This window comes from Tupaia chinensis, unplaced genomic scaffold, assembly GCF_000334495.1.
Source record: "Tupaia chinensis unplaced genomic scaffold, TupChi_1.0 Scaffold138665_1, whole genome shotgun sequence".
Lineage (NCBI taxonomy): Eukaryota > Metazoa > Chordata > Mammalia > Scandentia > Tupaiidae > Tupaia > Tupaia belangeri.
In genome coordinates this window covers 127,791-139,295 of record NW_006198557.1, presented here as the reverse complement: position 1 = coordinate 139,295, position 11,505 = coordinate 127,791, and the positions used below count along the sequence as shown (strand labels likewise).

At 53.5% G+C, this 11,505-nt stretch overlaps 1 protein-coding gene across 2 annotated transcripts in view; it reads right to left on the bottom strand.

The window, feature by feature from the left end:
- Positions 1 to 733: 733 nt before the first annotated feature.
- RGL3 (ral guanine nucleotide dissociation stimulator like 3) overlaps positions 734 to 11,505 on the bottom strand; it is a 29,861-nt gene continuing 19,089 nt past the window's right edge. For both annotated transcript variants that reach the window (XM_006161505.1, XM_014592877.1), the window contains 12 exons: positions 10,555 to 10,658; positions 10,379 to 10,463; positions 6,764 to 6,820; positions 6,568 to 6,654; positions 6,205 to 6,237; positions 5,992 to 6,113; positions 5,179 to 5,274; positions 5,017 to 5,085; positions 4,832 to 4,928; positions 3,140 to 3,292; positions 2,932 to 3,046; positions 734 to 1,278 (listed from right to left, as the gene is read on the bottom strand). In XM_006161505.1, the coding sequence (XP_006161567.1) occupies positions 1,160 to 1,278; positions 2,932 to 3,046; positions 3,140 to 3,292; positions 4,832 to 4,928; positions 5,017 to 5,085; positions 5,179 to 5,274; positions 5,992 to 6,113; positions 6,205 to 6,237; positions 6,568 to 6,654; positions 6,764 to 6,820; positions 10,379 to 10,463; positions 10,555 to 10,658 (1,137 nt within the window). In that variant the 3' untranslated portion in view covers positions 734 to 1,159. The remainder of the gene's footprint in view (positions 1,279 to 2,931; positions 3,047 to 3,139; positions 3,293 to 4,831; positions 4,929 to 5,016; positions 5,086 to 5,178; positions 5,275 to 5,991; positions 6,114 to 6,204; positions 6,238 to 6,567; positions 6,655 to 6,763; positions 6,821 to 10,378; positions 10,464 to 10,554; positions 10,659 to 11,505) is intronic.

The window sequence follows — 11,505 nt, the reverse complement described above, 5'->3', positions numbered from 1 at the left end:
CGCTTCCCGCCCAGGCGCCTCCAAGTGGCAGCTCCCGGGGGGCGGGGCCGAGCGCAGCCTGGGGCCGAGATAAGCGCGGGCGGGAGGGGACAGGGGCCCTCCACCGCCCAGCAGCCTGGGGGGGCGGGGGCAGCGGCGGTGCCCGCGTCAGGCACCCTTGTTTGCTATAACCCTGGGCAGGTGGCTTGCCTTATCTGCGCCTCAGCCTTTTTCATCTCTAAAATCTAACCTGGCTCAGAGCAAGCATTCCCCAACTGTGAGCCGCTGATGTTAATCTGGCGGACCAGCAGGGCTTCCCAGTCTAGGAGTAAATAACCAAACGACCTGCAGTGGAGCGCTTGCCCAGGACCGGGCCCGTGCCCCACAGCATGGGCAGGGAGGTCTCTTCTTTGTAAAAGGACACCTATTTCAGGGTGTGGATTTCATTTATAATTTGGGGGAAAAATATATTACTAATTACGTTTTTTAACCTTCTGGTATCTTATATTACTTTTTAAAATATTTCATTTATTTATTACTTTTTTTTGGAGAGGTTTTTGCTATAGGGCGCTTGCGCTCGCCAGACACAGACAGACAGAGAGACAGAAAGTGAGAAATCTCTCCCCTGGGGGGATGGCCACGCCGCAATCCCTTCTCCTCCATTCTCCTCTCGGGATCTTGGGCACGCACACACACGCACCCGGCGTGAGTTTAAGCCACCGGGTCCGGGACACGAACCATGGTCGACTACATGGGAGTCCAGCAACATAGCCATTACAGCAACTGCTGGAAGGCACATTTTTAAAAGTGAATAAAGAACGAATATGACGCACAGGCGTGAAATCAACACGAGTGGCTCCTAGTTGAACCTTTGCCACCATTTCATCCACAGCTCTCGGTTCTGATGCATTGCCAACAGCTCCGAGGGTTTTCCGGGGAGAGGTCTGACCCCCCTCTATGCCCCACCTTCTGTGTTATGAGATGGAGCTTTCTACCAGTTACCCTGGCAGCTGAAGTCTTTGGAATGGAGGTTCAGTGCCAAGGTTGGAGAGATGGGCTCCGGTGGGCTAAAGCCGGGGTCAGGGCAGGCATGGGATACAGAACGCTGCAGCCTTTCTTGGGGTGGGAGATATCCTGGCTGCCCATGAAGCCTCTGTCCTGGAGGGAGAAGGGGGCCACCTCATGTTGGAGACAGTGCGGGCGTGTGCTGGGCCGCCGCCTTCCTGCGAAGGACGAAGTCCCCGGGGGCGACTGGACTCATTGCATAGAAGACATTGGCGTTGTCTGGAATCAGGAGCTCTGGGCGGGGTGGAGATGACGGTGAGACGCCTACGTGACCTCACTCCCTCCCCAGGCAAGACCTGAGCAACCTTCAACCATTCCCTCTGGGGGAACCAACAGCCTTGGGTCTCTAACTGATGCCGAGCCAACCTCATTCTCCTCTCACTGGCAACCTGGACAACCTCTCATTCCAAGTGCATAAGCTGGGGCCAGCAGGTGGCGTAGTAGTTAAGGAGCTAGACTCCCACACGGCCAATCATAATTCGAATCCCAGACCTGGCAGCTTGAAAATCATGCTGGGCACATGTGCACAGATGCCCAAAAGAAGGGATGATGGCATGGCCATCCGGCCTAAGGGGTGATTTCTCACTTTCCCTTTCACCATCTCTCTTTCTCTCTCTCTGGAAAGTGCATGTGCCCTATCACAAAAACCTAAAAAAAAAGAGAGAGAGAGAGAGAGAGAGAGAAGTGCATAACTTCATAATTTCCCCCACCATGAACCAGGACAACCTCTTAGTGTCCTCCTGGTGTCTAGACAACCTACACTAAGACTCTGGGCTAATTCGAGCTTGTCCACCCTAAATGACTTCCTGCCTAGCCTACCCCACTCCTCTGATTACTTCCTTCCTAGCCAAACTCATGCTGCTCTGACCATGAGCTTGGACAACCTCTGACTTTCAGCCTGTACAACCTCATGGCCTTCATCATCAACACCTCAACAATCTCGTGTTCTTACCCGTTCCTAATTCCAGCTAGCCCCGTGCTGTGCCCTTCGGCATAAACACAACCAGCCTCCTGCCTCTTCCTCTCAAAGACTGGACAACCTTGTACTCCCCTACCCCAAGTTCAGTTCATCTGATGCTCTCCCAATCCCACGTTGAGATAAATTTGGGGTCTTCTTGGGGAGCCCGGATGCACTCATGTTCTCACAAATCCAAGATCAGACCCCTGTCAGCACCTCTCCCTCTGCCTCAGCTGAGCCCGAACAACCTCATGATCCTACAAACTTAAGAGCAGACAACCTTATTTTTGCCACAGGGAGCATGCGCTCACCAGAGAGACAGAAAGCAGGGGTGGATGGCCACACCACAATGCCCTCTCCTCCCACCTCCTTTCAGGATTTTGGGCATGCATGCACACGTGCCTGGCAGGAGGCTTTTCGTTTGTTTTTAAGAGAGTTTTTTCGCTACAGGGTGTGTGCACCTGCTGGAGAGATAGAAAGTGAGAAATTATCCCCGGTGGGCATGGCCACGCCACCATCCCCTCTTTTCCATTCTCCTCTTGGGATTTTAGGCACACATGCACAACACCCGGCGTGAGTTTAAGCCTCCAGGTCCAGGACTCAAACCGTGGTCGACCACGTGGGAGTCCAGCAACATAACCATTATGCCATCTGCTGGGCCCAAGAACAGACAGCCTTGGGCCCTACATACCTTCTCCCATTTGACCCCGGGCCGTCTCATTGCTTCATAAACCCTGGTAAGAGGACCTCTGATGCCACTCCCCCTCTTTCCCAGCCAGGACAACCTCATGTGACTGGGGCATAGACATTCCTGCAGCTCCCCTCCTCCACACCCAAACTACCTCACAACCCCAGGGCCCAGGAAAGGCCCAGTCAGCCGGCCTGCTGTCCAGAGGCTCCCCAGCTTGATGCCACGCGGCCCTGCTCACCCCTGTCCCCAGGAAGGACTTGGAAGAGCTGGTAGTCCCGGACCCAGGACTGGGCCACGTTGTGTTTCTGCAAGGCTCGTAGCACCACGCCGGGAGCTTTGTCCTGGCTGGTGAGCTGGAACAGAGTGGCAGGAGGGGGCGTGTGAGGGCTGGGCCGAGAGCAGGGCTGCTCCCCTCCTCCCCCCGACCCCCCAGCCCAGTCCCTCACCAGGATGCTCCGGTACAGGTTCCCGTGGTCGTTGTCAATGCTGACACGGATGATGCGGGCCTCGGAGCTCTGCTGGCCGGGGACCAGGATGTGAGAGCTGCTCGGAGGTGAGGCTGGGGACTGGGAGCCTGGCGGATCCGGACTCAGGGGCAGCTGTAGGCAGCAAGGGTGGAGGCTGCAGCCTTGCTCATGCTCGGGTCCAAGCACGGGGCCGCTCCCTCCCTGGGGGTTCAATAGGCCCGTGTTTCTGATCCCAGGACACGCAACTCCACGTGCCTTTACACACCCAGAGCCTGGGACACGCAATTAGGCTGACACGCAGGCCCACGTATATGCTTGTCATCGTGCGGGGACCTCCGCTGTGTTTTTTTTTTTTTTGGAGAGGTTTTTGCTATAGGGCACGTGCACTCGCCAGACAGACAGAGAGAGACAGAAAGATAGAAAGCGAGAAATCATCCCCCAGGGGGATGGCCACACCACAATCCCTTCTCCTCCATTCTCCTCTTGGGATCTTGAGCACGCACGCACACACGCCCGGCATGAGTTTAAGCCACCGGGTCCAGGACCCGAACTGCAGTCGACTACATGGGAGTCCAGCGACATAGCCATTATGCTAACTCCTGGTCCCATCCCTATTATTATTATTATTTAATTTTGCTATAGGGTGGGACCAGCAGATGGCGTGGTGGTTAAGGTGCTGGGCACTCCCACATGGCTGACCATGGTTGGAGTCCATCTGGTGGGTTGCTTTTTCACTTTCTCTCTCTCTCTTTCTGTGTCTCTCTCTGTTCAAATTAAAAATAGTAATAAAGTGAATGAATAAATTTTTTTTTTTTTGATATAGGGACCAACAGTTTAATGGCTATGTCGCTGGACTCCCATGTAGTCGACCATGGTTCGAGTCCCGGACCTGGTAGCCTAAACTCACATTTCTGTGTCTCTCTCTGTTCAAATTAAAAATAGTAATAAAGTGAATGAATAAATTTTTTTTTTTTTGATATAGGGACCAACAGTTTAATGGCTATGTCGCTGGACTCCCATGTAGTCGACCATGGTTCGAGTCCCGGACCTGGTAGCCTAAACTCACACCGGGTGCAAGATCCCAAGAAGAGAATGGAGGAGAAGGGATTGTGGTGTGGCCATCCCCCCTGGGGGGGTGATTTCTTGCTTTCTGTCTCTCTGTTTCTCTCTGTCTTTCTGGCAAGTGCACATGCCCTATAGCAAAAACCTCTCCAAGAAAAAAAGAAAATTTTTTTTTTGCTATAGGGCATGTGTGCTCACCAAAAAGAGACAGAGAGAGAGAGAGAGACAGAGAGAGAGAGAGAAAGAGAAAGTGGGAAAGAAGCTGCCAGGTCTGGGACTTGAACGGAGGTCGACCACATGAGAATCCAGTGCCTTAACCACCATGCCACCTGCTGGCCCCTCCTTGAACTTTGTGAAGTATCCTCATACACTCTGGGCTGTTGGACGCCCACTGCCCACATCAGTGAACAAGCTCGCACACAGTCCCATGGATATTCAAACCCACATCTCTTCTTTGGGTATCCAGATGCCTACAGACAGCCATGTCCTGGAAACAGGGTGTGATCCCACCCCAGGCTCCCTGACCTCAGAACACATCCGACCTGTGTGCACACACACGCTCCCCTAGGTGCTGACACGCCCATCTACACACACAGGTGGTCTTGATACCTTGGTGTTGGGGCCCTGGGGCCCTGGAGAGGCTGGGGGACTTCCAGGAGGAGGGTCCTTGGCTCGAGGACTGGGTGGGGGAGATCCCAGGGATAGACTGGGGGAGAGACGGAGCCCAAGGTGGGGTGGCTGTCCCAATTCCTGTCCCTGCTTTCTCTGGTCCCTTCATCAAGTGGCATGCTCACCTGGAGGTGGGTGAGGAGGGGTCCCCAGGACTCCCACCAGGGGATGAGCTTTTCTCTCGGGACAACTTCCTGAGGACGGGGACAGGGGATGAGGCTGAGACCAGACTCTGCCCGAGGAGCAGCCTCACCTCCCATATTGGCCCACATCACCCTGAGACTCACGCACTGAGGCGCTTGGTGAGGCTGATGCGCCGCCGGATGCGTGGGGAGCTGGGGCAGGAGGCGGCTGGCGGCTCGATGACACGGGACATGCGGTAGCTGAGGGGTCAGTGTGTGGGTGGGAGGTGGGGTGCAACGGGGGGTGACAAGATAAGAGTAAGGATGGCTTGGAATGGGGTTCTGGATCTAAGTGGGGAGCAGCCAGGGCTTGGGAACCCTGTCACAGTCAGAGTAGAAATGAGCTCAATGTGGCATCAGGGTGAGGGATGACGTGGGATGGCTTGGTCGGCAGGTCACACAGAGATTCACAGAGTGGAAGTAAGGAGTCCAGCGGGCTCAAGGTTAAAGTTCAAGCTCAGGTTGAGAGCAAGCAACCACTGGGGTCAAGGCTTAGAGTTACGGACTTGATAGGATGAAAGAAAACCATGGGGATAGTTGAGCTGGGTGGTAAAAAACAACGTCTGAGTTGGAGTTGGTTATTCAGAGCCACAGAGTCAATGATCAGGGTCAGGGCCATGGGTCAAAGAAGATTAGAAGTTGGGCAGGAGACTAGATGAGTCAGTTGAGCCAAAGGCCCACTGAACATTAAAGGTTGCAGTCAGAAAGACAGACAAGAGGAGGTTTGAGGCCTGAGATGGACTGAAGCCCTCCACGGGGTTGGAGACAGTGCAAGGTCACAGTTTGGGAATAGGGCTCAGGAGGGGTCTGGGAGGAGCCAGAGAGATGTATGGGGTGAGTGGGGGCCATTGTGAGATCCAGAGTTAGCTGGGGTGGGCCAGGCCAGGCCACGGGGCTGGCTCGGGGGGAGGTAGTCACCTCTGCTCCTCACTGAGCTGGCGCTGAGCACGCAGGGCAGCCAGGACGGGTGGGTGGGGGCTCAGGCAGTAACTCCGACAGCGCCTCTGTAGCTGCTGAATCCGGGCTAGGATCTCCCATTCCTGGGGGTGCGGCTGCTGAGACACCGGCCTGCCCTACCCCACCCTCAGGCCACCTCTTCCTAACCCCGCACCCAGCCCAGTGCCCACTCACCTTTCTCCTCTTCTCAAAGTTGATGAGATCCCCCTGGGGGCAAAGTTTGTCTGAACAAGAGGCTCTGATGTCAAGTCTCAGGGTCAAGGGCAGGGCAGGGCAGTTGGGAGCCCCTCCGTGCTAAGGGGCCTGAGGTCAGGAGTGCAGGCTGGATCACGAGTGGAAATAAGAAGTCAAATTGGGTCAAGGTAAAAGTTCAAGGTCAGACAGGAGTAAGGTGAAAGTTCAAGGTCAGATTGGGGTCAGGTCATCACCAGGGCCAATGTGTAGGGTCATAGATTCCACAGAATAAAAGGAAATCATTGGGATAGTGGGGGAGGGGACAAGTGGAGATGGAGCAGAGTCAAAGGTCAAGGGTCAAACCTCCACTGTGTCCGGCAGGGCTGTGTCCAACATAATCAGGTCAGTGAGGAAGGTGCCCAGATACGGGATGGGGCCTGGGGGTGAGGTCTGGAACCCCCGAAGTTGCAGTCACTCTCGGCCATTGCTGATCCCCTTTCTCATCCCTCATGACCTCCGAGGGCCCCACTTATCCCCCATCCCCAACAGCGTCACTCACTGGGGGCAGGCTTCCTGGGGGGCTGACTCCCTCTTGGGGTCCCTCGGTGGCTTCCTCCTGGGGGTATGGGAAGACATGAACAGAGGTGGGGTCTCCTTCCTCCCTTCCCCAGGGAAGATGCCACGTTGCCCACCATGCACGCCAGCCAGTAGGACAGGCCCAACCCAAGGAGCCAGACCACCCTGCAGGGGATGAGGGGAGGTGGAGCTTGGGGGTGCTGTGGCCACCACACTTCAGAGAAGCTTTGACTTAGAAGAGAACCCACCAGAGATGCCCAGGGAACACCCTGCATTTGCCTTCAGGCATTGCTCTCCCTAATCATTTTGTTTCTTTAAATAATTATTTATTGGGATCAGCAGATGGCATTGAGGTTACATCACTGGACTCCCACACGGCTGACCCTGGTTCAAGTTCCAGACCCGGTGCCAGGACTCCCACACGGCTGACCCTGGTTCAAGTTGCAGACCCGGTGCCTTGAAAATCACACTGGCCCCATGTGCGTGCGTGCCCAAGATCCCAAGAAGAGAATGGAGGGGAAGGGATTGCGGCGTGGCCGTCCCCCTTGGGAGGTGATTTCTCACTTTCCCTCTCACCATGTCTTGTCTCTCTCGCTTTCTCCAGCAAGCACATGCACCCTATGACAAAAATAAAAATAAAAAAAGAAAGAAAAAAAGAAAAGAAAAACAAAATACACCAGACACATGGGCATCTGTGCCCCAAACCCCCAAAGGATTAAGGGAAGGCCTGGGGCATGACCATTCCCTACATGGGGTGCTTTCTCCTCTCTTTCTGGCAAATGCCTGTTCCCTTTAGCAAAAAAAAATAAAAATAAAAAAGAAGAAGAAGGAGGAGAAGAAAGAAAGAAAGAAAGAAAGAAAGAAAGAAAGAAAGAAAGAAAGAAGAAAGAAAGAAAGAAAGAGAAAGAAAGAAAGAAAGAGAAAAAGAAAGAAAGAAAGAAAAAAAGGAAGGAAGAAAAAAGAAAGGAAGAAAAAACGAAGGAAGGAAGGAAGGAAGGAAGGGAGAGAAACTCTGGCCTCGTGCAGGGGCCACAGTGAGGGGGCTGCTGCTACCACCCAGCCACGGAGGACATGACAGGCAGAGATAAGGGCCGCAGGACAGGTGGGGAGCGTGAAGAGGATGGGGGGCTCAGGGCGGCCTCTCCAAGGCGGGGCCCCTTAGACAGAGACCTCAGGCGGGGAGTTAGCAAGCTGCTTTCCTATCTTCAGTGGGGAAGAACATTCCAGTCTCAGGACACAGGCTCCACAATCCACTTATTCTAAATTCCCACTGAGGAGGCCGGCAGGTGGCGTGGTGGTTAAGGGCACTGGACTTCCCACAGCGCTGACCAGGGTTCCATTCCCAGACCTGGCGGCTTGCTTTCTCAGTACGCCACCCCCACCCCCAACCCTCTGACGCTCTCTGGTCAAATAAAAACAAATAAATCAAGTTAAATAAACTAATTCTTTTCAATAAATTCACATTGAGAGCCCGCACCTGGGGCCAGCCTGTGACGTGGAGGCTAAGGTACTGGATCCCACAAGGCTAGATGTGCAGTTTGAGTCCTAGACCTGGTGACCTGACTATTTCGCCAGGCATGTGAACATGTGCGCTGAAAATTCCAAGAGGAGGGGCCAGCAGGTGGCATGGTGGTTGAGGTGCTGGACTCCCACATGACCAATCATAGTTCGAGTCCTGGACCTGGTAGCTTGCTTTCTAACTGTCTCTCCCTAGTGAGCACGTGTGCCCTATAACAAACTTTACAAAAATAATAAGGGGGGACCAGCTGGTGGCATGATGGTTAAGGTGCTGGACACTCTCACTTGGCCGACCATGGTTCGAGTCCTGGATCTGGTGGCTTGCTTTCTCACTTTCTCTCTCTTGTCACATTAAAAATAAAGAAAATTAAATAATTATTTAAATAATAATAATAATATTAAGGGGTCAGCAGGTGGCATGGTGTTTAAGGACGCTGGACTCCCACATGACCAACAGTGGTTCGAGTCCCAGACTGGGCGGCTTGCTTTCTCACTACCCCCCCCCCTCACTTAGTCTGTCCCTCTCTGGTCAAATGAAAATAAATAAAGAAAATAAGTAAATAAAGTTCAATAAAAGAATTCCTAAATAATAGTAAGAAAAAAAGAAATATACTTTTTTCTTTTTTTGGAGAGGTTTTTGCTATAGGGTACGTGCACTCGCCAGGAAGACAGAGAGAGACAGAGAGACAGAAAGCGAGAAATCACCCCCCAGGGGGGACGGCCACGCCACAATTCCTTCTCCTCCATTCTCCTCTCGGGATCTTGGGCACGCACGCACACGCGCCCGGCGTGAGTTTAAGCCACCGGGTCTGGGACTCGAACCGCAGTCGACTATGTGGGAGTCCAGTGACATAGCCATTACACTAACTGCTGGTCCCAATAAATAGTTGTTTTCAATTCCAAGATGAGAATAGGGAAGAATGGGCTGCAGCCCGGCCATGCCCTCGCAGGTGCTTCCTCACGTTCCTTCTCTCTGTTTCTCTCTTTCTCTCTGTCTCTCTCTGGCCAGCGTACATGTCCGATAACCAAAGAAGAAAAACCTTCCCCTGACTGCAAGTAGACCCTCTAGACTGTAAGCCAGACTTACTAGCACACAGTTTTAGTTTTGCTAATCCAGGCAAAATCGCAGTGCAATTTTTTTCACCCTTTCCTGTAACTCTGGCTGTTAATTAAGTAACCTTTTCCTTGTGACTTTGTTTTTTGTTGAATGAATAAATACGGCAGAGAGTGTGCTGGAATGGAGGGAGGAGAGGCAGTGCAGACATACGGCTTGGAGCCAGCAGGTGGCATGCTGGCTGAACTGCTGGATCCCACCTGGCCGACTGCAGTTCAAGTCCCGGACTCGGTGACTTGAGACTCACACCAGGTGCGTGTGCGTGCGTGCCCAGAATCCCAGGAGGATGGAGGAGAAGGGATTACAGGGTGGCCATCCTCCCTGGGTGTGTGTGTGTGTGTGTGTGTGTGTGTGTGTGTGATTTCTCACCTCCTGTCTCTGTCTCTCTCTGTTCCTCTCCAGTGAGCGCACCTACCCTATGGCAAATAAATTAAAAAAAAACAAAAATTGGGGATGGGCGGGTGGTGTGGTAGTTAAGGCACTGGATTCCCACATGGCTGACCGCAGTTCAAGTCCCAGGGAACTGGATCTCATATGATCAGCTGTGTGGTTTGAGTGGTCAAAATCCCTCGAGGAGGGAAAAACAGGGGACGCAACTGTGGTGCACCCACATCCCATCGTGGGAGGGCTTTCTCCCTTTCCTTTTCCCTCCTTCTCTCTGTCTCTCTCTGCTCAGCAAACAGATCTTTTGGAAAATTAGAACAAAACAAAATATGGGCATGCCCGTGGTGTTAAGGCAAATGGATCCTACATAGCTGAGTTTGCAGTTCGAGTCCCAGATGAGAATGGAGAAGGGGGTTGGGGGTGGCCATCACTCCTGGGGGATACCTGCTCACTTCCCCTCTCTCTTTGTCTCTCTAACAAGTGCACTCCTCTTAGAAAAATAAAAAACCCAAAGCTGGCCAAGGACAAGAGAAGGCCGGGCCTCTGCCTGCCCCAAGTCCCCTCCCTGGGTCCCCTGTGTACCTGGGAGAGAATCTCCCTGCTGCTGAGATGGTTGTTCTCATCGGAAAAGATCTGCGACAGCTTCCTGAAGGTGGACAAGGGCTCCCTAGGGGACAGGAAAGGGCCCAGGGCTCAGCGGCTGGGAGGGTCCTGGCTGGGTTCCTGCCCCAGCGCCCCTCATTCCCATCCCGGCTCACCGGCCCACGGCCCCCCAGCTGCGCTTGAGCCGGTAGATGGGGCTGGACTGCAGCGCCGACAGAATGGCGCGCAGGGACGAGAAGTTGCGCAGTTCTCGGCAGCGCTGGGGAGAGTGAGGGGCGGTCAGCGGTCAGCCCACCGAGGACTGGTCCACTAGTCCGTCCCAGTGCTGAGTCAGAGCCCTGTGCCCGCCCCACGTGGGACCCCCATGGAGACCCCCCCTTGTCCTTACGCCCCTCTCCCAGTGCCCGTCCCCAGCCCCCGGGGCCCTACACTTGCCCACAGTTTCTCCAGTCCCAGCGCCCGCCTCCCTGACCCATGTTACCCTAGGTATCAGTTCTCCACCCACTTCCCCTCTCAGTCCTGACACGCCCCCATTTTCTCTCTCCTAGACCCTCATTTATTTTTATTTCTTTAAGTTTTTTAAAAAAATTATTTCTGTATAGGGCATGGTGGTTAAGGTGCTGAACTCTCACATGACCAACAGTGGTTCGAGTCCCAGACCTGGAGGCTTGCTTTCTCACTTTTCCTCTCTCTCTCTCTCTCTGTGTTTCTCTGGTGAACTCATGTGAAATAATAATAATAATAAATGGAATAAAATAATTCTTAAAAAATTATTTATTTACTTTCATTTGTTATTATTATCGTAATTTGACCAGAGAGACAGAGGGAGAGAGAAAGGAAAAGGGAGGTCCAGGATTTGAACCCTGATTCGCTATTTGGGGGTCCAGTGCCTTAACCACCGTGCCACTTGGTGACCCCCTAGGCCCTCATTTATAGATCTTCCACCTTGCCGAAGTTTCGACCCAGTCCCTAACCCAGTGGGGACCCCACTGCAATCCTATTCCCTCACCATCACCCCCACGTCCCTCAGTCACCTCCTAAATTTAGGCTTGGGCTCAAGAGCCTCCCTGCTCCCTGATGGGACCTTGGCGGGTCCGGGTCTGCCC